Source organism: Trachinotus anak, unplaced genomic scaffold (assembly GCF_046630095.1).
Source record: "Trachinotus anak isolate AG129_WGS33_773 ecotype Australia unplaced genomic scaffold, CSIRO_AGI_Tana_v1 ptg000005l, whole genome shotgun sequence".
Classification (NCBI taxonomy): domain Eukaryota; kingdom Metazoa; phylum Chordata; class Actinopteri; order Carangiformes; family Carangidae; genus Trachinotus; species Trachinotus anak.
The window spans coordinates 21,999,496-22,024,679 of record NW_027273856.1 but is presented as its reverse complement, the minus strand read 5'-3'; the positions used below and the strand labels follow the sequence as shown (position 1 = coordinate 22,024,679).

At 41.8% G+C, this 25,184-nt stretch overlaps 4 protein-coding genes across 5 annotated transcripts; 1 reads left to right on the top strand and 3 right to left on the bottom strand.

Annotated features, from left to right (window-relative positions):
- Positions 1-11,355: 11,355 nt before the first annotated feature.
- Positions 11,356-14,597, bottom strand: LOC139621960 (E3 ubiquitin-protein ligase rnf146-like). Of its 2 annotated transcripts, none has more exons than XM_071478966.1 (2): positions 14,442-14,597; positions 11,356-13,844 (listed from the first exon to the last, which is right to left on the bottom strand). In XM_071478966.1, exon 2 carries the CDS (start codon positions 13,786-13,788, stop codon positions 12,709-12,711), a length of 1,080 nt encoding a protein of 359 aa, XP_071335067.1. In that variant the 5' UTR covers positions 13,789-13,844; positions 14,442-14,597; the 3' UTR covers positions 11,356-12,708. The 2 variants fall into 2 exon arrangements, with proteins under 2 accessions (XP_071335067.1, XP_071335066.1); XM_071478965.1 differs by having other exon boundaries at positions 11,356-13,789; positions 14,442-14,594.
- Positions 14,598-15,389: 792 nt separating this feature from the next.
- Positions 15,390-17,707, bottom strand: LOC139621961 (R-spondin-3-like). The gene is made up of 5 exons (XM_071478967.1): positions 17,205-17,707; positions 16,638-16,829; positions 16,169-16,309; positions 15,914-16,060; positions 15,390-15,805 (listed from the first exon to the last, which is right to left on the bottom strand). Exons 1-5 carry the CDS (start codon positions 17,287-17,289, stop codon positions 15,609-15,611), a joined length of 762 nt encoding a protein of 253 aa, XP_071335068.1. The 5' UTR covers positions 17,290-17,707; the 3' UTR covers positions 15,390-15,608.
- A 2,786-nt stretch (positions 17,708-20,493) lies between these two features.
- cenpw (centromere protein W) lies at positions 20,494-22,244 on the bottom strand. The gene is made up of 3 exons (XM_071478964.1): positions 22,032-22,244; positions 21,812-21,925; positions 20,494-20,727 (listed from the first exon to the last, which is right to left on the bottom strand). The coding sequence occupies exons 1-3, from the start codon at positions 22,116-22,118 to the stop codon at positions 20,701-20,703; spliced, it is 228 nt and encodes a 75-aa protein (XP_071335065.1). The 5' UTR covers positions 22,119-22,244; the 3' UTR covers positions 20,494-20,700.
- Positions 22,245-22,387: 143 nt separating this feature from the next.
- Positions 22,388-24,884, top strand: hddc2 (HD domain containing 2). The gene is made up of 6 exons (XM_071478963.1): positions 22,388-22,602; positions 23,211-23,332; positions 23,477-23,579; positions 23,817-23,885; positions 23,966-24,104; positions 24,563-24,884. Exons 1-6 carry the CDS (start codon positions 22,528-22,530, stop codon positions 24,721-24,723), a joined length of 669 nt encoding a protein of 222 aa, XP_071335064.1. The 5' UTR covers positions 22,388-22,527; the 3' UTR covers positions 24,724-24,884.
- The last annotated feature ends 300 nt before the right edge of the window (positions 24,885-25,184 follow it).

Sequence of the window (25,184 nt, the reverse complement as noted above, 5' to 3'; positions counted from 1 at the left end):
CCATGGACAGGAAGTCCTTCAGTCCAGGCGTCCTGGGAGATAGAAAGTGCAGCAGCCCCTCTGTTCTCAGGAAGTTTGGAGCCATGCTGCAGGAAAACGAGGGCAAAATGCTCACAGAATCAGGGGTGGTGACCCATCAGGGACTGGCCCCGGAGCCGAAGTGCCCCACCCCTGTCTGTCAGCGCAGAGCTCTGGGAGCCGCTGCAGTCGCTGGCAGGGCACCTGTGCGTGCGTCTACCCAGAAATGCCAAGCAGATTCTGACGTGATGACAGCACAGATAGAGCCCGGCCAAGACTGGCGGTTAGTATCAGACTCTCCTAGACTGAACCACAGGGATCACAGAGGAGGCTACAGTGGTTCTAAAGGGTCTCAGCCCAGTCCCCAGCAGTCCCAGAGGAGATCACAGGCGGTGGGTAGCCCAAAGGTTAGACCCAGGGCGAACAGTGGGGCAGACAGAGATGGAGGAAGGAAGCCTGCACCCCAACATGTGGAGCTCAAAAAGGACTACAGGGTGTCAAGTGCTTCCTCTGGAGCTCAGAGGATTCAAAGGGGCTTAGTGGGACAGGAGTCTCCAGGTTGTGGCCGAGTGAGGGATGAAGGACTTATTGAGCTGCTGGACATGCTGGACATCCAACACGAGTACAGCTCCAGTCCCAGAACAGGACACACGGCTTACAGACAGGAGCCACAGCAGGTAGGTCCTTTACTGCTTCATCTTTAGATTTAGTCCAGTATCAGGAGCTTCATTTCTGAATTTTATAAAAGCAATGAATGAAGCACATAAATGCTGACATGTTTCCGTCCAGGTAAACCCAGCTGAGCTGTCCCCAGTAAAACCTAAGAGGAGCTTCTCTCGTCCCGCACGGCCAGCCAACCAGCGACCTCCATCCAGATGGGCCAGCCACACGCCGACTGCCAGGATCACCGCACCATCAGGCCCAATGTACCGTCCCCCAAGCCCCCTCACTCGCCCCCCAAGCCCAATGACCAGAACCCCAAGTCCGGCCCTGAAGCACCGGCCTCTCATCTCCTACTCTCTTCAGACTGAGACTGTCATCATGTGACACTTTCCCACTTCAATAAAGCTTGATCCCACCCCGGGGAAACCCCTCCTGTGGCCCCCAACCAACATCCTTTCTCTGTGTAAATAGCAAGGACTCTTCTCGTAAAGTGCTTTAAGAGAGTTGCCAAGAAATGCTTCATTTCATCTCGATGCCATGTTCACGATAAAACACGTCCACGACATTCTCCAGTGTTGCTGTGGCTTTTTGCTTCTTCTGTGCCCGACATCTGCCGACACATCGACGTATTGCTTTGTTGCTGTTGCCCCACCTTATCAACCCCCCCTCACTTTTTCTATTGAATTTCAGGTGTTTTCTGTATAAAGAGATTTAGCATGCAGCCCTAGTGTGAGGGTGCATGCACGTGTGTTAAGTCCTCACAGTTGCCACGTTGAATCAAATTCAACCTGGCCACTAGTGGGAGTGGATTAAGTTGCAACTGTGTTCCCTGCAGCAACCTGCTAACTGTCAACAACAGTGTGTTTTACTGTATCATATTGTCAAAGTAATATATTTAAGATGTGCAAATAACAACTGTGACAAATGACTATAATATGCCTTTAATGTATTTTTTCTTGGTAATAAATATGACAGTGCTTTGACATAAAGACTCTGTCTCTGTCTGTCGGAGCGTTGCATTGTTCGTTTCCATTAAGGATGGCTCATATTGCAGGGTGTTGATGATTTACTGCGTCTCATACCTATGGATATCTGATAGCAGCAGCCCCCTGCGTGCCAGTGCAGTGGAAGCTCAAGTAGTGTTAGTTGCCCTTGCAAATGAGCTAACTGTCCACCAACTTCAACACATCAGCCGGTGCAAACATGCCCGAGGACCTGCACGATAAAATGTGTGACAGCCGACAGATTGCACTGTGATTTTTTGAGGCTCGTGCATGATACAGCACTGGGATCATGTAGATTTAATTATATTTTAAACAACATTTGTCACACTTAATGTGCTGTGGGGTGCATCAGGACTGCACAGCATGGGTTCAGGAGCAGTTGTGTTACCAGGATATCCAGTGATTGTGCACCATGAGGGATCAGTTTTCATGCTCTGTGTTTCTCGCCTCATAAGATTGCACCAACAACCTCTGGCTTCCCTGACACCTCTGTGGAAGGTGAGGAAACACACTCACACACTCTCAATTTCACACTAACACACACACACACACACACACACACACACACACACACATGCGCAAAGAACAAAATTTCAGTTATACCAGCGTACATAGCTCGCAGTTTTCTCCCCAAGTAACAATTTTTCTGTGCACATGTGTACGCTCTGCCACACACACACACGCTCCCTCCTGGCAGAGGTAGTTAAATTGTGAAATGTCATATAAAGACTGGGTGGGTGTGCGGAAGTCCCTTGGCCCCATAATGCCTCAGCCCTGTCACCCAACCTCTCAGTGCTATGTTGCACCTCAGACAGAAATAGCAAGCGTGACGTATGTTTTGGTGCCAGAAATCTTAGCCTGCTGTCTTAGGGGGTATAAATAAAGAGTTGGGAGGGGGGGCATTGGTTCTTCTTCTCTCTGTCAGTTTAGTTCTGTTTCTTTTATCTTGCTCATGGCTATTTCTGCCTCCCAATCAAATATCAAATATGTAATATGAAATGAAAGGTTTCAAACTGGGGATTTAAGACTTTCCATTAGTCAGTTTCTTAAATGTTTTATTTTTGTGTCAAAGGGTGATTATGTCTTTTTTTCGTCCTACTCTCATTTGATTCCTTTGGTTCCTTTCCCTATTTGTTACCCCATTTTGGTTTTTTATTTTCTCCTCTTGCCTCCTACTATCTCTATTCTCAGTTAGTGTGTGTGTGTAAATGAGAACCCATCTTACAGGTTGGCACCTCCTCGGGCTGCATGAGGGTATTTTAACAAGACGTCCTGTTGGCTATCACTCCTCTGTCCTCATCAGGCCCCGTGCTAACTCCTGGAAAGCTGCTTCCTGTATGATCTAAGTGTTTCACAGGGGATCCACAATATAAACTATGAAAAAGATTCATTCCTTGGTGTCCCCCTTATCCCCCCCTCACTTTCCCTGCTTCCCTGCTTTGCAAGGACACAGACACAGCATGGCAGAGCTTGGCACGGCATGATCTCCACTGGTAAGGCTATTCATGAGAGCAGAGACAGACAGATGACAGAGACAGAAAGAAAGGGAACACAGGAACAGACAGCTGAACTGCAGTCATGGCTCCCCTGACATCAGCAGGCCAAGTTATCACGCTCACTCCAACCCCAGAGGAGGTAACAACCATCAAAAAATAGTTTTGCACCATGGCACAGAGGCATGTTTCTACTGAGTTGCACAACTTTTACAATAAGCGTTTCTGTGCCTTTATTTTTAAATTAATTACTCAGCACAAATATACACATCCTCCATGAAAATGAACCACCATCCAAATGTACTGCTGTAGCCTTATACACGATATCTGTGTATGAGCAGCATCGGTTCTCATGGCTTTGATCATGCTAAGGGTGCTGATCTGCCCTTTTGAATGTGTTACTATAATATGTACATAAGCATGTGTGAGCATGTGTGTGCGTATCATGTGCACGTCAGCATGCTGCCATCCTGGGACTAGCCCAGACCTGCCAGCGTTTCCCATGAAGTCAGCAGAGACCTCAACCAATGAGAGTGATGTTCAACATTTAAATCTGACCTCCTCTCTGTTAAGACAACAATTACTTATTAATCTTTATTTCACACAAACCAAAGTACAAGTACTGGGGTTATATACCAGGAGGCAGTGGGGTATCAATGCTGTGATTATATGTTTTGCACGGCAGATATTTTGATCATAACAGGAAAAGCACACGTATAACTAATAAACTAACAACAGTGGTTTATGCTGATTTCACAGTCAACAGAATGAGTGTTCACTTAACATTGTGCAAAATTTGCATCAGACTCCTGATATTTCCTCCTGGGAATTACAAGTCTGAGGCTGACATGAACAGATTTTCTCACTTGGTCTCTCTTAGTTACCTTTTAAACAATATGACATGAAATGTGGCAGTGGAGCCGTCATTGTTAGGGTGCAGTGACAAATGTCTGTCAAAAACTGCCATCGTGGCGATATGCTAATTTGGTTTAATCAAGCATTAAGGAGGCACATTTATTTTTGCTGTACATGAATTAACATTTAACAGAGGTCTGTTGTAAAGCTGTTGAGACATTTTTCAAAACTTGCTTCCAGTAACATAATTTCAAACCATTACTTAATTATAAAATATGGTAAATTCTTTTCTGAGGCCATGACTGATCTGATGTGTTACATCATTTACACTATGCTGAATTTGATGTTATCAATTCAGATATATTCTGAATTAAAACCACTGCTGACATGATAAAAGATATCCAAAATCTGAGAATTATATATGACAGGATAACAAGAAAACAACTCTGTAATTCTAATATACTGAGATAATCTCAGTATATTATATTATATATTATACTTATTCTAACTTTTCTAACTTTCACAAAAGCCTTCAGCCTTCACTGTGATGAAATGGCACAGCAGAGTTATGAAGCTCTATGTGTTTTGTGAATGAACTTATATGGTTTTTTTAATGCTTTGATGAAATATGAGTATTATCATCAATATTAAATAAGTTTTTTTCTTATGTATGATATACTTGCATGTGGATATAGGCTTTAACTGGGTTCATTTAGCTCTGACAATTGAAAGTTCACTGATGGAGACAGTCTGTCTGACCTAGTTGCTAGGCAGACTTCATGCTAGATATTCTGTATCTTGCATACATGTGTGATTATGAGCTTTACATGTGTCTGAATGAGCCTCTGGTGGCTGACATAATGTCTTCGTGGCTGTCTGAGGCACGTGTGAATCTCACACTCCTTCCTGCCTCTTCTCTCCTGCCCACACACCTGTCCCCTATCCTGTGACCTCTGCCCCTGTGCTGCACCTCTGCTCTGACAAGTCTCTCATTCATTGGAGCTGGGCTTGGGGGTCCTCACTGAAATCTCCAGCATGTGTCAGTTGCTACTGCGACAGACTCAAAATAGATGGTTAACAGCCACTTGTGTGAGTGTGTATGTGTGCGTGTCTCACAAAAATGTGAATGGAAGAGTGACAGGACCACCCTGTTGAAGAGGTTAAACATAAAGGGGACCAGACGACCTTAAACTAAGATGTTTTACAGCTGTTTTACAGGGTTCTCCGGTCCTTCTCTTTGCATTATATATTACCTTTTCTCTTGTTAAAACTTAACAGACCATAGACATTTGCATGTCTCAAACAACATGCATTTTAGTGCACTTTCAAGTTCTACAGTGTTTGCATTTTTCTTCTACTTTAAAAGGATGTCCCCCTGTTGGCATCCACCTGCAGCAGACATGTGAGCACATGGGCCCCAGAAAACAAGCCTGGACGATTGCAGTCTTGCCATGATCTATTGGTGTTGAATGTTCTTTTTGTACTTTTAGATGCTTAGGACACAACACTGATGCAGACAAAGAACAATTTAAGGCACTTCAGACACTACAACAATGCTGACTGCTGTCTTTTTGTATCTAACAGATTTAAGATTTGGAATAAAACCTCAGGTATGAAAGATATTAAATAAGATTTATGAAAGTTAGCCTCCTGTTAAATTCACATTGCTTCAGCAGTTGCCGATTCTACTCCTCTTAAATACCTGTATCAATAACATGTACAACATGGATAAGTTGTTCATCTCCTCAGAGTGATGATGGGTTAAATTATGAATTCAGGGGTCAGCCCCGTTAGACCATAGGTGTAATTTTAAATCCCACCACTCTACACTTTCATTTTTCATCCACTTTATCTACAAAGTACAAAACGTCCAATCTGCTGCACTGGAGATAATGTCACGATCCAGCAAGCTCTGTCTTCGTCCACCTGTCCGAACTGTCAGTGTGTCTGCGTCCGTCCATTGAAACGGTCATCTCAAATGCCTGATGATGAGTGTTGCAGTACAAGACATGGGACCATCAAGGACAGCCGGGAGGACCCTAAAGGGTTCTTGAGAATTTCAGACCTCTCCATTAAAATAGAATGGGGCCCAAATATCTCCCCTTTGAAAGACAACCCGTGAGGCTCGCCTTTCAAAACAAGAGAGGGATGCTCTCGTGGGATTAGCTGGTGTTGCCCGGCAGAGGTGACTATAGTGGTCTATTTATCTTGTGACGAATGACCAATTTGAATTTGGATTCAGTGGAGTGGTCAGCTGGGAGCGACTATGTGACCTACTGTTTGGCCTGTGGCCCACGCACACAGATCAGAAGAATAAACTACATTCAACAACAAGACTAAAAGAGGCCAGAGCCATGCTAGCAGCTCTGTGAAGCAACAATGCTAACAGCAGCATGCTAACATATTCACAGTGATGGTGCAAAAATGCTGAAGTTTAACAGGTAATGTTTACTATCTTAGTTTAGTATGTTAGCATGCTAACATTTGCAGGAAGTAAGCTGAGGGCGAATGTCAAATTTGAAATTTTGACCTGATGATGGTGCTAGATGAAAAGTCAGAGGATCACCAAAGTTACCGCAGTTCATCCTCTTGGTGCCATGAATGCTGTTACCAAATTTCTTGACCACGCATTAGTTGATGAGACGTTTCAGTCTGGACCAAAGGGGTGAACCAGTAGTGCTGCTAGTGTGGCTAAAATGTTAGACATAAACTTCAGAGTAGATATGGACCATAGGACACACCCACACAAACAATTGTATTTGATGGTCAAAGAAGCACAGACTCACATATATCTGTATTTTATGCTCAGTCATTGTCTGCATAAGACTGAGGCAGCACAAAAGGTGAACTGAAGCTTCAGTCACAAGGTTGCATTCACTGTTGCAGGCCAGGGGAACAACACCCAGATGCTTCTTCAGCGTCTTCACTCTGCAGGAGGAACTGAGACTGGAATAGGATCCTGAGCTAAGAGAGATGGTTCCACAGTCCTGATACATAACAAACTCCTCAGGAGCATGTGTAGGCGGTTAACAGATGTCCTGAAATACTTGTTAGTGATGTGACTGACTAAAGGATCCTGTTGTGTTTACCATGTTGAGCCAGGGTGACAATAAGCGTGATAATGGTATTGGAATTAGTGAAGCCCACTTACGATCAAAGAAGTCTGTCACGCATCTACACCACTCAATTTATTGCCAGTTTATAAAGTAAGCGCACTTAGCTAAAAGTAATTCGGTCTAAAATAACACCCCTGCAATCAATCCCACCTTCAAGAAGGATTTAGTTCTGCAAGCTGTTCACATTCTTAAAGTGGTCAAAATACATACTTTATTTTGTACTCAAATCATGGCCTTTGATTTAAAAAAGATCTCTGTCTGCAGAGATCCGAGAAACCTGCAGGGCTCCAGACAACAAAATAACTCAATCTGATCTTGTTGTTGCTTTTTCCTGTATCCACTTTATAGTCTCTTAGTCTTCTCATCACCCAGCATAAATCAATCATTCCTCCTTGTCCTCTGCGTAACTATGTATCATACCCTTAATATGTGTATGGGCAAGCTGACAAGGCGCATACATTCATGGCCTCCTTTTCTTGAAATAGACACAACATGATGAAACACATCATTTGAATACCGTAATAGCAAAATGACACAAACTCAACAGGTGACACCTAGTCCTAGTTTGGTGGAAAAAGACATTTGCAGCATGACTGAGCCACTGACAAATCTGGCACTTACAGGCCAGACAGCATTCAGGTTCCTGCAGAACATTTCTGTCCATAAATAAAAGAACGCTTCAAACTTATTGCTCAGTAATAAAATGGCCTCTTAGTGCACTCTTCCTTTTCTGCGTGTTACATATACATCTGCAATAGGTAATGGAAGACTACAAAGCAAAAACAGACTGTACGGTCATAGGGTACTGTATTTAGAAATGGATAATACCCAGAATATAAACTTTATGATTTTGGAAGTCATCATAGTAATGACGTGACGCTTCGCTGTTATAAATGGTTCAGTAGCACCAGGCTTAGCAAGGCGTGTCACTTGATAGGCTCTAATGGTGTTAGGTCGATGATGGTTATAGTAGGAGTGAGGTCATTCCTGGCTCCTGTATGAGTGAGATAACCTGTCTACGAATCTCAGCATTATGCTTCGAAATACTGATGACATACTGCACATGAATGTGAGAACACAACGTGCACAGCTGCACAACAGAACCCAAATACTCACAGTTTTTGTAACAATATAACAATGCCACTATTACACATAGACAGATACTGTATGTGTATGTCAGACAAGGGAAAAAACTGTCAGTTAGCAAGCACATTTATTATTTTATTATACAATAAACCTGTTGAGATTTCAAAATAGCAGCTTTATAAGAACACATGTTGTTGATGGACAACACCAGTTAACCTTGCTCAACAAAAACAAGGTCGTAAATAATCCACACAAGAACAATGCTCTTCTGTGGGGCTCGGGGTGGCGAGAGATGTGGGTATGACGGGGACTATTTGTGGAGGGATTGTAGACAGCATGTGTATTTTCTGTGGTGTGAAGAGTGAGGCTACAGGAGGCATTTGACCAGGATATGATCGCACATATGAGGGAGTTAAAGTGCAGCTATGTGTCTGAAAACATATAGAAGTGTTGCCTCCTGTCTGTCTGTCTGTGTGTCAGCAGGGAAGCTAAGTCTGGCCGTATCATATACTGGATGCCCAGACCACAAGTTGTCATGACCTCTTATCATGCACACAAAGCGCCACACACACACACACACACACACACACACACACACACACACAGTTCTTTCCAGTTTAAACTCAAAAACAGTGTCATTGTTCCCTTGTCAACATCATCTACAGCATCTGTGTACTCCGTTGTTGTCCTTCACACTGGTGCACGTCTCATGTCTCTGTGCGTCCCCCACCAGATGCTGCTACATACAGGTTCAATCTAAATACAGTCTCTGTTTCCATGCTGTCTCTGTCTCTCTTATAGAACGCCAGCTAAGGCCATGACCTATACAATATATAACATATTCCCAATGTATCGGTATACAGCTCATTATGCAAGAAACAGATGACATATATTGTTATGTATGATGCTTTGACACCAGGTGGTAGACAGAATAATGTCAACAACTGGGGGAAAAAACCTTTCAAGCAATTGAATAAATGATAATAAAACCACTGTTCCCATGATGAATCATGTCAGGTTGATTGCCAATAAATATTATCGGCCATACAACAGGTCTGGAGGTTTGTCTTGCCTATGTCTTGTGTATCCCAACATTATTGCATTCATTTGATTTTCCTCAGTTCGTATAAAATTGATTAAGAGATGATGTGAACTGTTTTTTTTTTTCTCTAGGGACCGCCTGTTGGTTGGTTCACCACTAGTCCAGACTGAAATGTCACAACAACTATTAGATGAGTTGCCATGACATTTTGTACAAACATTCAAGGTCCTTTATTCAAGCACTCAAGAGCACCCAGTAATATGATTTTCACAGTATGGGTCACATTAGAACAACTAAGAGAGCCATTTAAATTTCCGTTTAAGGCATTTTCATCTTTTTACACCATTTAAATTAATTTGTGTCTATTAAAACCTATTTGGATGTACAATGTGGAGTGATATGTGGGATTCCAGTGGGTTTTTTTTCAGTAAAATTAGATACAACCTCTGTAATGTCTAACTCTTGTTTTCACTATCAAAATAAAGTGAAAAGATAAGTCAATGTTATTTCAGCGGCTGCTAATCCCCATTTTTTACCCTAATAATAGACAAGAAATATGTAGTAAACACTGAAATGAATGATTTCTCAAGAAGTGGAAAACATTAGATCATACTATGAACTAAATTGATACCGTCACCATAGCTTTGTTGACCGGGCCCTGCCACGAGGACAAGACATGAATTTAAATGAGTAGCAATGATTGGTTGTGCTCTTTATGGAGGAGGCTAAGAATATTTTATAGGTGTAAATTATACCCAAAGTATTCATAAGCAGAAACACATCTTTTGCCAGTCCACATTTGAGCCCTGTCATCATTGAAGTTACAGGTTCACACAGTTCTGTAGAAGCTCTGAAAAGACACCAGCCAGAGTCTGGCCCATTAAACCTCATTTCTAATTCAAGTCACAGTCGGATTGTACACAATGAGCCTGTGGTTTTCTTCAGTTGGCAAAAGCTGCAGCTCAGCTGCATTGGTGGCAGGGGTCTGTTTTTGGGGGTCTGTGTAGCAAGTAGCCATGGCCCACCAGTCCCTCATAGACGTGTAAGACAGGAGTGAAACCATAAGGCTGTAAAAATAACCGCTGAGAAAAAATGTAATTGTTTTTGTTGTCAGAGTTTAAACTTGTTCAAAAAATTAACTGCTTTCTCTGCAGAGAATTACATAAATTATCTAGTTAGTTCAAACAAGTCACTGTATAATGGTAACATCAGCACTCAGCCTTAGTTTCTGATGATTTATATCCAGTACCTGCCATACCCAGGTCATTTCTAAACAGGTAAATATATATATGTGTGTGTGTGTGTGTTTTGCAAAAATGAACGCAATCACCTAAACATAATGCAACTAAATAATGAATTTCTATGTGTCTCCCACAAACAGTGGACAGTTCTATTGTTAGTGTGAGTACACAAAAATACAATCAACACATACATAAATCAACTGACAACACATCCAGGATTACACACGATATAAAGTTCAGATCAGGCTTCAAACTGTCAATTATCAAGTCTGAAAAACCAAATTATCCCTCTTTACTTTGAGTTGCTGCCATCCAATGCTACAGAATTCAGTATTCTGACCACATCTTTGTGTTGAATCATGTGAAAAGGGAGATAAGAGGAAATCAACATCACAGGTAATTATTAAATAATAAATTTGATATTTTGGAATTAAGATTCACATCTAAAATCAGCAATAAGTATTCCTTTAAATCAATATAAGGGAACAAGTAACAGGATATATTTCAACCGACAGATATATTGTAATGTACTGTGTGCACAATATCTGACTGTTGGAACCACAACAGCCTGTTTGTTTTGACTTCCTGGTCTCTGGGAGGTTTTCACAGCTGCTCAACCTCTCTGGAGCTTCTCAAACAGTCGTACACAACAGGTGGGGTATGCACTTCTTCATTTGTGCAACAGCTCCATCCTGTGGACTCTTAACGCACACTGCATGTAGACAAAAATCAGGGCACACATTGCAAACAGGTGTATGGAAGAGTGCCACTACTGTTCTCAGTTGCCCCATATTTCAGTGATATCCACTGTGTATTATAAGAAAATCAGCCAATATGTGATTTTAAATCATACATTAACACTTTAATAACTTGACAAAAACACCACAGGGGTAACACCACACACAGAAGGCAGAAGTTTGTTTCAGGTTATCCAGACAGTAAAATACCAACTATGAAAAGTTGACAGTTAAAATAGCAGCTAGAGCAAAATGAGAAAAAAAACAGTGTGAGGAGCTCAAGCTCGTCCAAGCACATGTCATTGCCAGTGCTTTGATAGTAGCCCTATCCAGAGTACTATTACAAGAAATAGAAATCCAAATGTCCCTCTACATATATAGCCTCATACTTTCCAGTGGTTCTGCCAGTAGCTTTTCAACACCCAACACTGCTCACAACAACACAAACACACATCATTATTAGAGCAAGACTTTCACACTAAAACAAAGAAAACACAAGGTCTCGGCCATTCGTAAACTTAAACATATACACACACACAACACACAAACTTCGGTTGAAATACTTAATAATTAAGTCCTGATTAAAATTTTGATACTTCAAAAAAACTAATCTGCAATGCAGGAAAAGCAGTTTTAACCATCTGTAACTGGTACATAAGGTGCTACATTTAAGCTTGATTTTTATATCATCACTCCAAAATAGAAAAGAAAAATGAACCATGGGCTCAAAAGATTAGAGAACAAAGAGGGATTAGTTTTATTTCAAATACATTGTATTGCGCTGTCACAAACTGATGTATAGACAGTGACAGATGGTTGTTTTTTGACAGCATTGCTCAAGAAGTTGCCACAGTTTGTCGCAACATTTTTTCGGCCTGGAACAAAAGGCTGTTGCTGCATGCAATGCATGACGACCATTGCCTCACGTTGCTGGCTGTTTTTAAAGTCTTTAAGAAAAAGCGAAAAGACGTGTTAAAGATCCCTTGAAATGGCTTAAATATTCTAACTTTTTTTTGACAATTTTAGGTATTTCTGCATTAAACACAATATTGGTTGGTTAACTTTTCTATCAGGTGGAGGACAACAAAGATGGTAATGAGTTTATCTTAGGTGTGAAATAATTAAATGTCAGTAGTAGAAAAAGCCGGCAACAATGTTTTTTCAAACTAACATTCAAGTAGACAGTTGTGAGCCATTTCTTTGCTGCTACTACTAGTTACCTCTGTAGACCTGCAGGTTTGGCAGGAATGGTTACAATCAACATATTTTGATATAAAAATTGGTAAATTGCATTTTAGGATCATATTTGGCACATGATCATGGTCGAGGGGGAATCATCAAGGGATTCATTTCATTTCAAGGGACCTTTAAAAGATGCATACTAGTTTTCACACTTTTTTTGCTGAACTGACAAGAGTTTATCTGGAGGATTGATACCACTGTCCAGTTGCAGTCACACCTCTGTGACAGTGCACTGTCCATCGGGACTACGTGAGCGGAGACTGACTGCAGAGTTGGAGGGTCTGCCCCTTGGGGGCATTCTGGCAGGTTGACTCTCTCTTAGTGGTCTTGGCATACATCTTCTCCGTGGCATTGATGCTGCTCTCCCTTCTTCACTCTCATTTTCGTCCTCACTCTCACTGTTTCCAGATGCATACTCATACATCTGGAGCTCATTGTCTCCGTCGACCTCTTCTCCCTCTGGCTGGCTGATTAGGAGCTGGGAGAAAGACTCTTCCAGGGTTGAGGGTGAGGGAGACAAAGGGTTGGTGAGATGGCGCCCAAGGAGTGTTGGAGGTCTAACAGGAGGAAGAGACAAAATCCCAAATGATGAAGATTGTGATTGGCCTGCAATGTCCGATCCATCAGCTGAGCTGACACGTTCTATTGTAGCTGGGGTGACAACTGGTAAAGCAGGGGTGGGGACAGGTTCAGGGTCTAACCTCAGTCCTGCCACTCCCTTCTTAGGGATATCTACAGCGTCACGCTTTATCTTGCGCCTGCGGCCATGCTCATTCCGGCGATACTGCACTAAATTCTCCAGGTCGGCCACATAAAGAAATCCTGCAATCAGCATCTCTGTGCTCTTTCTGCCCTTGGCAAAGGCCTCCTCCAGCTCACGGCTGGTCCTCTCATCATACTGCCACCAGCCGTTGCGCCCCTCATAGTACCATGCATAGTCTCCACTGGAACTGCCCCCTGTCCCTCCACTTCGGCTCACCCCTGCAGCTGCTGCCTTAAGTTCTTCGAGTGAGAGGAGAACTGGCCGCTCAAGGAAGTCCTCTGGGACCTCTTGCCGGCAAAGAGCACAACGCTTGCTGTGCCAGGAGGCACCTTTCACGCACAGGAAACAGAAGACATGGCAACATGGGAGACGTACGGGGTGAACGCAGCTCTGCAGGCAGATGGCACACTCCGGGGTGGTGGTGGTGGAGCTCATGGAGTCTGTGGCACAAGTATCTCCTGCTTCCTCTATCTGCTTGGAGGGAGCCAGGGCATTCACTGAACAGTCCACTTCTCCACAGCCTGCCATGCTGCAGAGAGAAACACAGCACTGTCGCAACTGATCTAGCTGGCAATACCCGTGTGCTGTAGAAGATAATTGTGTACTTGCGTTAATTTACTGTCTCAGTGACAACAACATATGAAGGCTCTTGGTGTTGTTCCCACTTGCCATGCGCTGCTCTGTTGACAGTTTTGGAAACGCCCTCACATGCACACAGCTCAAAGTTGTGCATTTGGCTAATATCGATTCGCACTAATGAAATAAATACTACAGATTATGAAATATACTCTCATGTCGGGACTAAGTGACTGAAACAAATAAACAGCGGTGAACTGTAACAAACAGCAACACAAGCCCCCCCCCCCCCCCCCCCCCCCCTTGTGTTTGACAGTTAGTGTTACCCACGCAACCAGGTTACTGCTAAGCTAATGTTAGCTAACTTGCTAATTCGCTAGCTGCATTGGCTGTTATCGTAACAAAGTCTATATTCCTTCCACTGTCACCAGAAGCTGGTCTGTTTTATTGAAGTGACACCGTAGCTGATACATTTCACAGTTAAGGTGGTGAATTCAGCTAACGCTGGGCTTAGGTCGACCTGACACCTACTGTAGCATATGTAGCTAGTCTGTTAGCTGTCAGTGCGTTTCCTGCCTGCTGCACCTCTCTGTTAACGCACTCACCTGAGCGTAGGGCACCTCTAGATGCTTTGTTTGCAGACGTGCGGACGAAGATTTTTACACAGCTGCTTTTTACATTGAGCTACAAAGTTTTGCTCGCCAAGCAGGGACTGCGTTGCTGCCGGGACACAGCTCTGGCCAAGCCCATCTGACTCCACTGCGCCTGGATCGGCCTCACATCGTTTCCAGTGCCAAGCCACATGTTCTGTAGATCTAGTGTGTTTATGAGCGATGATATATATGTTTCTAGAAAAGAGAAAATTAAACTCGTTTACAAAGAGGACAGCGTTTCAGACTGAAGCGGAGCCTTCTTCCCTCACAGTATAGTTTAGTAGTTTTAGTAGTTTTGTTCTGGTATGCGCCATAAACTGGATAAAAGTCTGTGAATCGGATCTCTTTTAATTCTTCATTCATTCTTGCCAAGTGTAGTGCATTTCACTCATTTCTTTGCATAAAGCCCGGACTGTAGGCATACAACATATTCTAAAATATCCATATTTATAAATGATTATTAATAAAATATTATTACAGGTTTTTACAATTTAGAGTTACAAGACCTCAAGGTTTGTTTCACAGGTAAGCTTTGGCATTATTGCATAAGAATTAGGATATCCTGTGTTTATTTACTGTATTACAACAAACTGATTACAACAAACATATAGAAATACACAGGTGTTACTAATAATATGAACAAGGGCTCTGCTCTATTGAAGTGTCCCAGTAAGCCATAACTGTGAGCGTGAGTCAGCATGCACTGTGCCAGGACCCTGGAACCAAATCAGCTAAATGGTATTTGGCTATTACTCATTTTATTATGTTCACATGTGGTTTTCTTTCAGTAAAATGTCAAAATGTCTTCAATGGAACAGACCTATTGGCCTGTACTTGAGTAATTGTTGTTTATGGCTATTATTTTGTCTAGGTTTTCATGAGGAGCTAAGGACCAAAACATTTTTTTTTCTTCATAAACTTTATTGCAAGTAAGACAACAGTATGCAGGAGTCGGCAAGATAAGACATGAAATGATCCACAGTCACGTTAGACAATCAGTATGTAAAACGAGTAGTTTCACCATGGTTTTAATCACCAGCCATTGAGACATGTGCAATGACAAGTTAAATATCTCTGAAATGTCAGCAAATAGTTTATAAGGGGCTTTGGTTCAACTCATTACAGCCTACTTGGACTCTGTTTCTTTTTGATGACACACCTCCTGAACTCTGAGACTTGTGGGCAGGGGTCACCGAAGACACTAGGGGTCCGCAGAACTTGTCGGGTACGTGTCTCCTCTCCCATCCTGTAGGCCTGCATTCTCCTTCTCTGAATGCATGGACCCCACTGTGTCCATTCCCCAACCTCACAGTGCACTAGAGGAGACAGCGGACGATTAATACGACACTCACTGGTGGGCGGAGATAAAAACTCAAGACAGCAGAAATGCATGGTGGAGATTAGAGAGGGGGAATATCTCTCACCTTGGGGGATGCACTGCATGAGCTGTACGTCAGGCTCAGATCCACTTGGACAGGTAAGGTGGCACTGCCCGTGGAGGAAGTATAAATCTGCTCTACACTTCACACACATGTTCCGCCTCACACACACCTCACAGCCTATAGGGCACTCTGAGACAGAGGGACACACACATCAATGTGCTGCAGTTTCCTGAGATCATCCGCACCGCATTCACTACAGCGCTACATGAAGAACATTCAGGAGTGACAATGCCTCACCTGTGCATTCTCGCAGCACTGCGTTTGCCGTCAGCCCACGTGGACAGCTATTGTCACATTTTCCTCGTAACAGAAAGTGGCCCTGATGACAGCGAGTGCAGAAATTTTCACCGAAGCAGAAAGCGCAGTCCTCTCTGCATCCTGCGATGGGAGTGAACCTCGGTCAGTGCAGAGTGACCACAGTGTCAGGACACTATAAGATGTTACTCTCTGTTCCCTTTCCTTAGCACAGACAGAGGGTATTTCAATCTTCACACAGAGCTCCAAACCAGGTGAACCAGCCAGAGTTGTTTGCTTAATTAAGTACAATGGCAAAGTAATCAGCAATAAAGACATCTACCACAGTAATCCCTAGTGTTGGTTCGATAAAATCTAACCTATTTAATTCAGTCTTGGTCTCACTCAGGCTTTCTTCAGAGTAGTTTTAAACATCCTTCCAGCACTCCTGCATGTGTTCACTGGTACCTACTGATACAGGTGTTGATGAGTGGCGAGCGCATGCCGTAGTGACCCTGGGGACAGGAGGACAGACAGGTGCCCCTTTGCCTTATCCCATCCAGCTCCAGGTGGAAGAAGAGGCGAGGTTTACAGGTCAGACAGCCATTCAGGGCGGAGCATGATGCACAACCTGCTGGACAGAGCCTGCTCACCGAAGAGCTACCTGTTACAGGTCAGAGGCAAATAAGGACATGAAATATGTATTGTGTAGCAATGATTATATTCCTGCTTTGCTCGTGCAAATGAAATACCCCATGGTCCATCTGCAGAACAAAATTATACAGGAACTTTGGTTTAGAAGAGGAGAGCCAAGAAACAGAGCCAAGATTTGAAATTTTTAGTGAGCAAGTGGGCAAAACCAGTGGAAATCTATGACCACATTGTTTCCTGAAACACACTTATTGTCTCCACATGTAGTGTCTGTCCACTGTTTACTATATTCTACAAAAATGGGGAAAGGTAAGGCACAGTTCACAAGAGCCATAGCAAAGAGTAGTACTGGAGAAGTGGAGAAGACAAGTCGTGCTTGAATACTCACGTCTGTGTCGCAGGATCTTTGTGTTGTCTAGCCCTTTTGGAAGATTCGTGAAGTGCAGAATCCAAATTAATAATGGCATCCGCATTTTCCTTCTCCGTCAGGACGACATCAATCGAGTCAGCAAAGACACCTTGCATCACATCCCAAATCCCATGATGTACATTTAAAAAAATAATGAAATACACCTGTGGCTTTCTCCACAAAATTCATTCAACTGGACCCATGTGTCCTTTTAAGTCAGCAGTCGAGCGCAGAAATGTTTTCTTGAGGAAAAACCCCATGTGCATTCCATGAGATCACTCAAGCCGGGAGAATGCCATGAAGAATGCAAACAGAAGAGAAACCGTCATATGACAGTTGCCACCCAGAGCTGATGCAAAGTTTGGGAGAGCTGCTGTGAGCTTGTCTGTTTCCCCACAGACATGCAAACACTCCCACCCTCCTCTCCTGTGTTACACTTCTGTCTCGATGCTCCTCCTGATCCATTATCACATCCAGAGTGTGTCTTACTCTTAACCAGCACTAAGTGTGACTCATGATACTGTATTTTCTGCATGATGATATAACTTATTGGGAACCATGTACTCCTTAGCTACTAGTTAAACTTTATTAAAGGACCTCCCCACTCAAAAAAGTGCTTTGCTTAATTTCACATCACTTGGATGTTTGACCTTCACTGTAAAAAAGATTTTGTGCCCCACACAAATATTTGTATGTTCATAGATTCTGGATTTTCAATGAGTGAGGAGAAGATGTAATTTTAATAATTTTTACAAAGTAATGGAACTTGTTATTAAAATTATTATTAAAAGCTACACATCTTTCAGGCAATATAATAAAGAGTGTAGATCAGAACTACCAAAGGGTTAACACACAAGCCTAAAAGAAGTACACATGCTACAATAAACCATGATAACAGGTGTTTTGTACGTTGTGCATGTTTAGAGGGGAGTGTAGCACATTAACTGCACAAACCTCTCTAATCCTGTCATGTCACATCTTTAAATAATTGGCAGCTCTAATGGCACAGAGGGCGAGGGTGTGACTGTGAAAACAACATTTCTCATTTGGTTCTGTTTAAAATAAGAATTCACGACCAAGCTTTTGAGGCATGTCATCACCACATCAACACCAACTTTTCAAAGTCTTCTCTCATGGGCTGGATGATGTTTATAAAAACCCAAAAAACCAAAAACATTGTACTGTAGAAAAACTGCAATTCCTATTTGACAACATTTTTCTAATTTAGCTTGACTTGGGCACTGCATGTTTTCAATTAAGACATAAGCTAAGGAAATGAAAGCCAAAAATACCAGGGAATTTCTCTACCTCTGAAAGAGAAAACAAAACTCAAGAACTGTAGGTGTCAGAAAGGAAAAGGATTCCCACAAAACTCCTGGAAGTTTGTTGAAAGCTTCAGTCCTCCAGAGGATTTGTTGTTTGGCCTCCTGGTGCATATTATCGCCTGTTTTGGGAACTCTGCGATTGTTCGTCCACTTCGCCAAAACACATTTGAACCATCCAGTGTTCCCCTTCATACAGCAGGCTTTTCCTGGAATTGGTTTTCCACTATGATTCATGAATCTGTGAACCATATTCTTTTCAGATCCTGTCAGGTCTTATAGCATCAAAAATGCCCTGATTGCAAAAAGACCAAATCTAGTGATATTCCTTGAGCTTCTTTGTAAATGACTTTTTTATTTGTAGGCTGATATGATTCTATTTCTGTAGAAAGAAATGAACAGAAACAGCAACACTTGAAACCCATGAAACCATGTGCTCCTTATTATGAAAAGCACAGCAAGTTATCAAAATAACATGTCTGCCAAAACGGACTGCCGTGCTTTCTTACTTCTTGGCTTGTCTGGAAAAATGTCAAAAGAGGAATCAGCAGGAGCTTTGCAGTGGGATTTTACACTGGAGCGGATTTATCTGAGAGAGAGAAAGTTAAAAGACACACTGCCAGACAGAAGAGCTGGACAGGGCTATGCTGGCTGGCCTAAATTGTCAACAGGTGCAGGACACGAGCACACACGGACCGGACAGGCGAGGCACGACGGGTGTGAAAGAGTGTGTTTCCTCAAGAACAAGAGCAAACCTAGAGAGGACGATAAAACAACACCTCAGAGGAGCTTCTGGATGTGTAGCCAGCTGCTACAGAACAATATCACCCATCATCAACATGCAATAGATTTATAGATAAGATTGTGCCAGCAAGGCACGTATCTTCAACAGGAGGGTGTGAAGAAGTTTAACTCTCTCGTCTCTGAAAAGGACTGCCAGCCAGCTAGAAAGGAAACAGTTCAAACTGTTTGTTTGAGATTTAAAAAATATATATGATGATACATTTTCAAATGTTAGAGGGCTCTACGATAACATGTGAATCAAGCAGAGAATAGCTTGGTAGAGACTGCTGAGAGAGAGCTGTGGGGGGTTCAAAGGTCAACAGGGAGGGGCTGCACACACCCAGTAACATCCCCTCAACCTGACTGGGAACATAAATATGACAAGACCACGCTCACTGGGGTGCCAGATCAGATTCTTGAAGAAAATAACCACTGGAACCTGTGGGATGTCTTAACCGCCAAAAACAGAGAGAAAACGTGAAATGATAAAGAGGATGAACAACAAGCAAAGGAGTGAGAGAGCCAGATGAATAGTGACCAATGTAAAACATATGGACATGTACCTGTAACCGTGTTCACATTAACCCGTCTAAAATTCAGATTCAAGCACTGAAATCGTACTTTTTGGATTTTTGTATTAAAGTACTTGATCTGCTGTTTTTATAGTTGCCAAGACTCTAAAAAGATACATCCTGAACCGGTCATTAATCAAGGTTCTGGCAGAGCAGAGTAGAGTGGTAGTCATAAGGAACAGGATAGCATCAGAGTGCAGATAATCTATACAGTGAAGTGAGGAATTTGGAAGAAGGATGAGCCCACTCTCAGTGAAGAAGCCCCAGAGCATGCAGCTCAAAAAAGTGAGCATGACCGTTCAGAGCGAGACGGGAGGTGAAGAGATCTTAGAGTACTAATGTACGTTGAACAATCCCCAACTTTTTTAGTTTAAAGCTTAATATACTTCAACATCATTAAGAAATAAGTCAGCTTTTCTATTTTTTGTTAAGTTATTCCATCCAATCTAGGATCCACACAGGTTTTTTATGTCGGCTTTCTGATGTGAAGGTCGACCTGATGGGGGCAGCAGCCATGAATATGTTAATATGAGAAAGCTTTTATCTTTAGCATTTTAAGTTGTGGGTCTGAAACATGGAAATCATAACGCATTATAAGATTCATAAGAATTTAATAAAGAACAAAAAACATTAATAGCAGAAGAGCAGACAAAATGTTCTTGCACAAAGAAAGGAATAACAAACACAGAAAAGTACATTTCAGAAAAAAACTAAATATATATCATAAAAAAGTAAAAATACTGTTGATGTCATTCACAATAATGCTCATAAAAACGACAACGATGCACTTCACTGTCTTCATCCTCTTGCTTTTTTCAGCACTTTCTATAACGAAAGGGAAAAAAACCTTTATAAATCTACTTCCTGTTCAAAATGTTCAAGAAAAAAGATATAAACAATATTACTAAGCACACGCTCCTCATTTTAATTAAAAATTGTCAACATCAATGTCATATAAATACTAGTATTTCAAAAATGTGGTAAATGTGTATATATCAGTCCTGTAACGTTTACTTACATTTCATTGAATTTATACAATTGCACTCAATGTAAAATCATCTTGTTTTGAAATATAAATAAATGGTTGTAAGTGAAATGACAAAATGTTTGACTTTCATTTTAATTGAAAAAGAGGAAGAGATCCTGACAATATTTATTAAGTACCTCTAAAAGACAACATGCAGTTATTGATTCTATTGAGTCTTCATAATTTTTAGGCTTAATTAGTCAGTCTATATCTGAATCTAATTACAATATAGGAAACTTGTGGATTACTACAGCCTTTAATACAGAGATTTTGATAGTGAGCATCTAAATTCATGTAGAAGGATAATGAGCTTTGAGCTCAGTGGTTTAGTTTACACAGTCTAAGAATATCTCTGACTGAAAAGTGTTTGATAAAACTACTAGAGGTGAAAACACTAGACATTAACAGAAAAATAAAAATATCTATTATGTGGTCTGCTGCTGGTGTCTGTCTATAGTCTTCTAGATGGTGGCCATTCGCAGAAAAAAATCCATTGACATTTCTCATTTACTTGTATGCAGTCCTTGCAAATATAACAATTAGTAATATGTAATGCTACAATATAGGATCGCAGAAAATCGTCTCGACTGAAACAACTACTGCAAAATATAACGTCTCAACGACCTCAGGGTTGATCAGAGGTAGAGGTGAAGATCACCTAAGACAATTTAACTTGGTAAATATGTGTCAGAGTAACTTGCAACGACAATAATCTTTAGCTGTAGCTCACGTCAGAATTTTTTTTAAATATAAAATGAAATAAATCCAAACTGCAGTGTGTGTATCAGCAATTTATGGCGCTCTAAAAATCCACATAATAATACAAGTAACACAGAGACAGACACAAGTAAAACCCACGACTCAAGCTGTCTTTGAACTAACCTTGGAGACTGCTCTCAAATGCTGAGCCCTGATCGTTGCAGATTTTTCTTCAAAAGCTTTGGCCTTCGCCTCCTCTGCCAAGCTGTTCAGAAACAGTAGCGTCAGCAGTTCAATCTGAGGAAACAGGGATAAATCCACTTGTTATTTAATTTGGCTATCTTAGCTGGCAAAGTTAGCCGCAAACAAGGCAAAGTCAGAATTAATATCGACGGTTTCCTACCATCGCCTCCGACGCCGGCCCCACATTTACGTTACTCTTCGCTTTCGTTTTAATAGTATATTTCAGTTTTGGTGCCTTGTTCAACATTTTCGCAAATATCCGGCGTCGAAAATATTCACACCAGCAAAAAAGTTCCTCCTCTTCAAACCAACAAAACGTTTGTTTACGTTTTCCAATTTCCCGCTTCTCCCACTTCCGGTGTAAGTTCTTCTTCTTCGCGGCTTTTCACGTCGCTTACATCGTCGCTTGTTTCAGTACTGCCATCTACAGTTTTCCTTATTTCCATACTTTTAACAAAGAAATTAAAACGGCATGTCCACATTGAGGACACAAAAACGTTAAGCGAAATTCTCTCGATGCACACACAACAAAACAAAACAACAACAAATACACTAACCAGGATTTAAGAGCGGTATCTCTTTGCACTCGGACCTATTTCGTTGTTTATACCGTCACCTGGCGGCCGCAGAGGGTATTACAGGCGTTGCGTACAGTAATGGCGACCACGATGGACACAGCAGCCGGTACGAGCAATATGCTGCAGTTTATGAAACTTATTGGACAACTTAAAGTAAGACTTGTTCCCAACCTCAGGCGACTTTTATTGTGGCTTTGTACCTATTCAAAAATGAACAGTGATGTAACTCTGGACCTCGGTGTATTCGGGCTCAGTCTGCTCCCTCAAACTGTTTTGCTGGTGCTGGTTGATGTTAATACAACACAACGTTTCCTCTCGGATTAACAGAAGTGCAGCTCGTCATTCTGCCTCTGGGCACACAACCATTACAGCTTAATTCATTACAGCTTGACAGCAAGAAAAAGCGCCTTGTTACTGCAGCGTGGAAACCTGTGATGTTGATTAAACAATATGACTGACAAGGTCCTTGTTGGGTCAGGAAAAGCTGCTTGGACAAAATAATTGATCATTACCTTTCATATTTATTCGTGGCAGCGTTCAGGACCTTCCAGATGTCTTGTTTTGTTACACAAATTCAATTTACTATGATAAAAGACCCAGAAAACCAGAAAACAACACAATGTTTCTGTGGTTGTGTGCAGTGAAGTGAGTGTATGCAAACACAGATCATGAAGATAGTAAAATAAGTCATGACATTTTCCCTCTCCCTCTCCTTGTGCCACTGTGTGTGACTTGCATGTTGCGGGTGATGTTACCTGCAGAGGGTCCCACGGACCGGCTGGGTGTACAGGGCTGTGAAGAAACCTGAGAGTGTGTCAGACCACATGTACCGCATGGCCATGATGTCTCTGACCGTCACTGACCCCACAGTGGACAAAGACAGGTGGGTCAAATACAACATTGGTGCTGATGCAGCTGTGACTGTAGGAAAACACTATCTAATGTACAGGTTAAAGCATCCTCCAAAGAGCAGTGACACACTGGCCTGTCCGATTAGTGACCTGTCTCTACACCTATCTGTCCTCAGGTGTATAAAGCTGGCCCTGGTTCACGACATGGCAGAGTGCATTGTGGGAGATATTGCCCCATCAGACAACATCAGTAAAGCAGAGAAACACAGGAGAGAAGAGGTAAGAGACCAGCAACACTGGCATTATATCAAAATTAATTTAATCAGTGTCTGTATTACTGTTCATGTGTTCTAGGTTGTATTTCAGTTTGAATTAAACCAAAACCAGGTCAGGTGTAACCACATGGCATTTTTAAGTGAATAATGATGGAGAGAAAACAAAAGTCAGGAGATGTATTATAGAAAAGAAGCCATTGTTGTGTTTGGCATTGATAATATCTCCTCACATCTCTTTCAGGAGGCGATGAGACATTTATCAGGTCTTCTGCCAGAGGGGCTTAAACAGGAGATTTATGGACTGTGGGAGGTAAATAATTAAACTAATCTAAGAGCAGAGCTGAACTGAACTGAATGTTTTTGTGAAACACACACTTGTCTTGTCTGCAGGAGTATGAAACCCAGAGCAGTCCAGAGGCCAGGTTGGTGAAACAGTTTGACCTCCTGGAGATGATCCTGCAGGCTCATGAGTATGAGGAGTTAGAGGGAACACCTGGAAGACTTCAGGAGTTCTTTGACTCTACCAATGGTAAGTCTGCAGTCTGTCGTGCTTTTAGCTTTGTAATCAGACACTATCGTCTTCTCCATTTCACATCCCTCTTCTTCACTGGACCTCTGGAATAGCTCTGTGCAGAGACACCGACTCAGAACAGTGCAGTTAACGTCAGAAATACACACTTCTTTTCATGTAATATTTATTCAGTACACACGAAGGAGGTTTATTAATAAAACAGTCAATATTCTGGTTGTAGCTAATTCAAAATGAGAGGCTCTTTGTTTATTGTTTCCATATACTATTGCTTGATTTAATGAGTTGTCATTTCAGGCATTTACAAGCCATTTACAAACACATATGGACTGTGTAGACTTTTTATTCATTGTGTATGTTAGTCAAAAGACAAAACAGGCACATTAAAATTTATATTTCTCATATTTTGATGCAAATTTCCTTTATAATTTTCTTTTCATATTTCTGCTCATTCTCAGGTCGTTTCCACCACCCAGATGTGCTCCAGCTGGTCAGCGCTCTGAATGAAGAAAGAGGGCGTCACATGACAAAAACTGACGGCACAAAGAATTCTGGGGGCTCACAGACAACTGGTGCAGTATCTGCACAGCAGCCACACGCAACCTCACACACGTCCTGACTGTAACACACACACAAACACCTCCTCAGTGGAGGGACAGAGAAACTGGACTGGAACACAAACTATGTGTACAAGCATTCATGACTGCATCATATGACCAGACACGTCATCATCTAGAATAAATACATTCTCATGGTTACTAATGCAAAAACTGCCAGATAATGTACTGTACCAACACAATGTAGCTCAATCTTTCTGAAATGGATTGAAAATGCAATAAAACGTGTATAAATTTCCAGATAATGTTCTCACATTATTTACTGCTAATGTGAGGAGATATTAATGAACTATGGCAACATTTTCTACACATCAAAAGGTTTTATTGCATGTTTCAAATCCACAGAAATGTTGTTTACAGGTTGACATGTTATTAAATATAGATTATCTTGCAGCTATTACATAAAAGGGTTATCCATTTAAAAAAAACAACCCAATGTTCTGCACCATCAGACTCAACTGTG

Bases quoted from the DNA above. Each gene is read 5' to 3' on its own strand.
- LOC139621960 (XM_071478966.1), bottom strand. From the start codon at position 13,788: ATGGCAGGCTGTGGAGAAGTGGACTGTTCAGTGAATGCCCTGGCTCCC.
- hddc2 (XM_071478963.1), top strand. From the start codon at position 22,528: ATGGCGACCACGATGGACACAGCAGCCGGTACGAGCAATATGCTGCAG. The intron at 22,603-23,210 runs GTAAGACTTGTT...TGTTACCTGCAG, and splicing joins AACTTATTGGACAACTTAAA to AGGGTCCCACGGACCGGCTG. The intron at 23,333-23,476 runs GTGGGTCAAATA...ATCTGTCCTCAG, and splicing joins CCCACAGTGGACAAAGACAG to GTGTATAAAGCTGGCCCTGG.
- cenpw (XM_071478964.1), bottom strand. From the start codon at position 22,118: ATGTTGAACAAGGCACCAAAACTGAAATATACTATTAAAACGAAAGCG. The intron at 21,926-22,031 runs GTAGGAAACCGT...CTGTTTCCTCAG, and splicing joins GGCCGGCGTCGGAGGCGATG to ATTGAACTGCTGACGCTACT. The intron at 20,728-21,811 runs GTTAGTTCAAAG...CTTTCGTTATAG, and splicing joins ATTTGAGAGCAGTCTCCAAG to AAAGTGCTGAAAAAAGCAAG.
- LOC139621961 (XM_071478967.1), bottom strand. From the start codon at position 17,289: ATGCGGATGCCATTATTAATTTGGATTCTGCACTTCACGAATCTTCCA. The intron at 16,830-17,204 runs GTGAGTATTCAA...GACCTGTAACAG, and splicing joins AAAGATCCTGCGACACAGAC to GTAGCTCTTCGGTGAGCAGG. The intron at 16,310-16,637 runs GTAGGTACCAGT...CTCCCATCGCAG, and splicing joins ACTCATCAACACCTGTATCA to GATGCAGAGAGGACTGCGCT.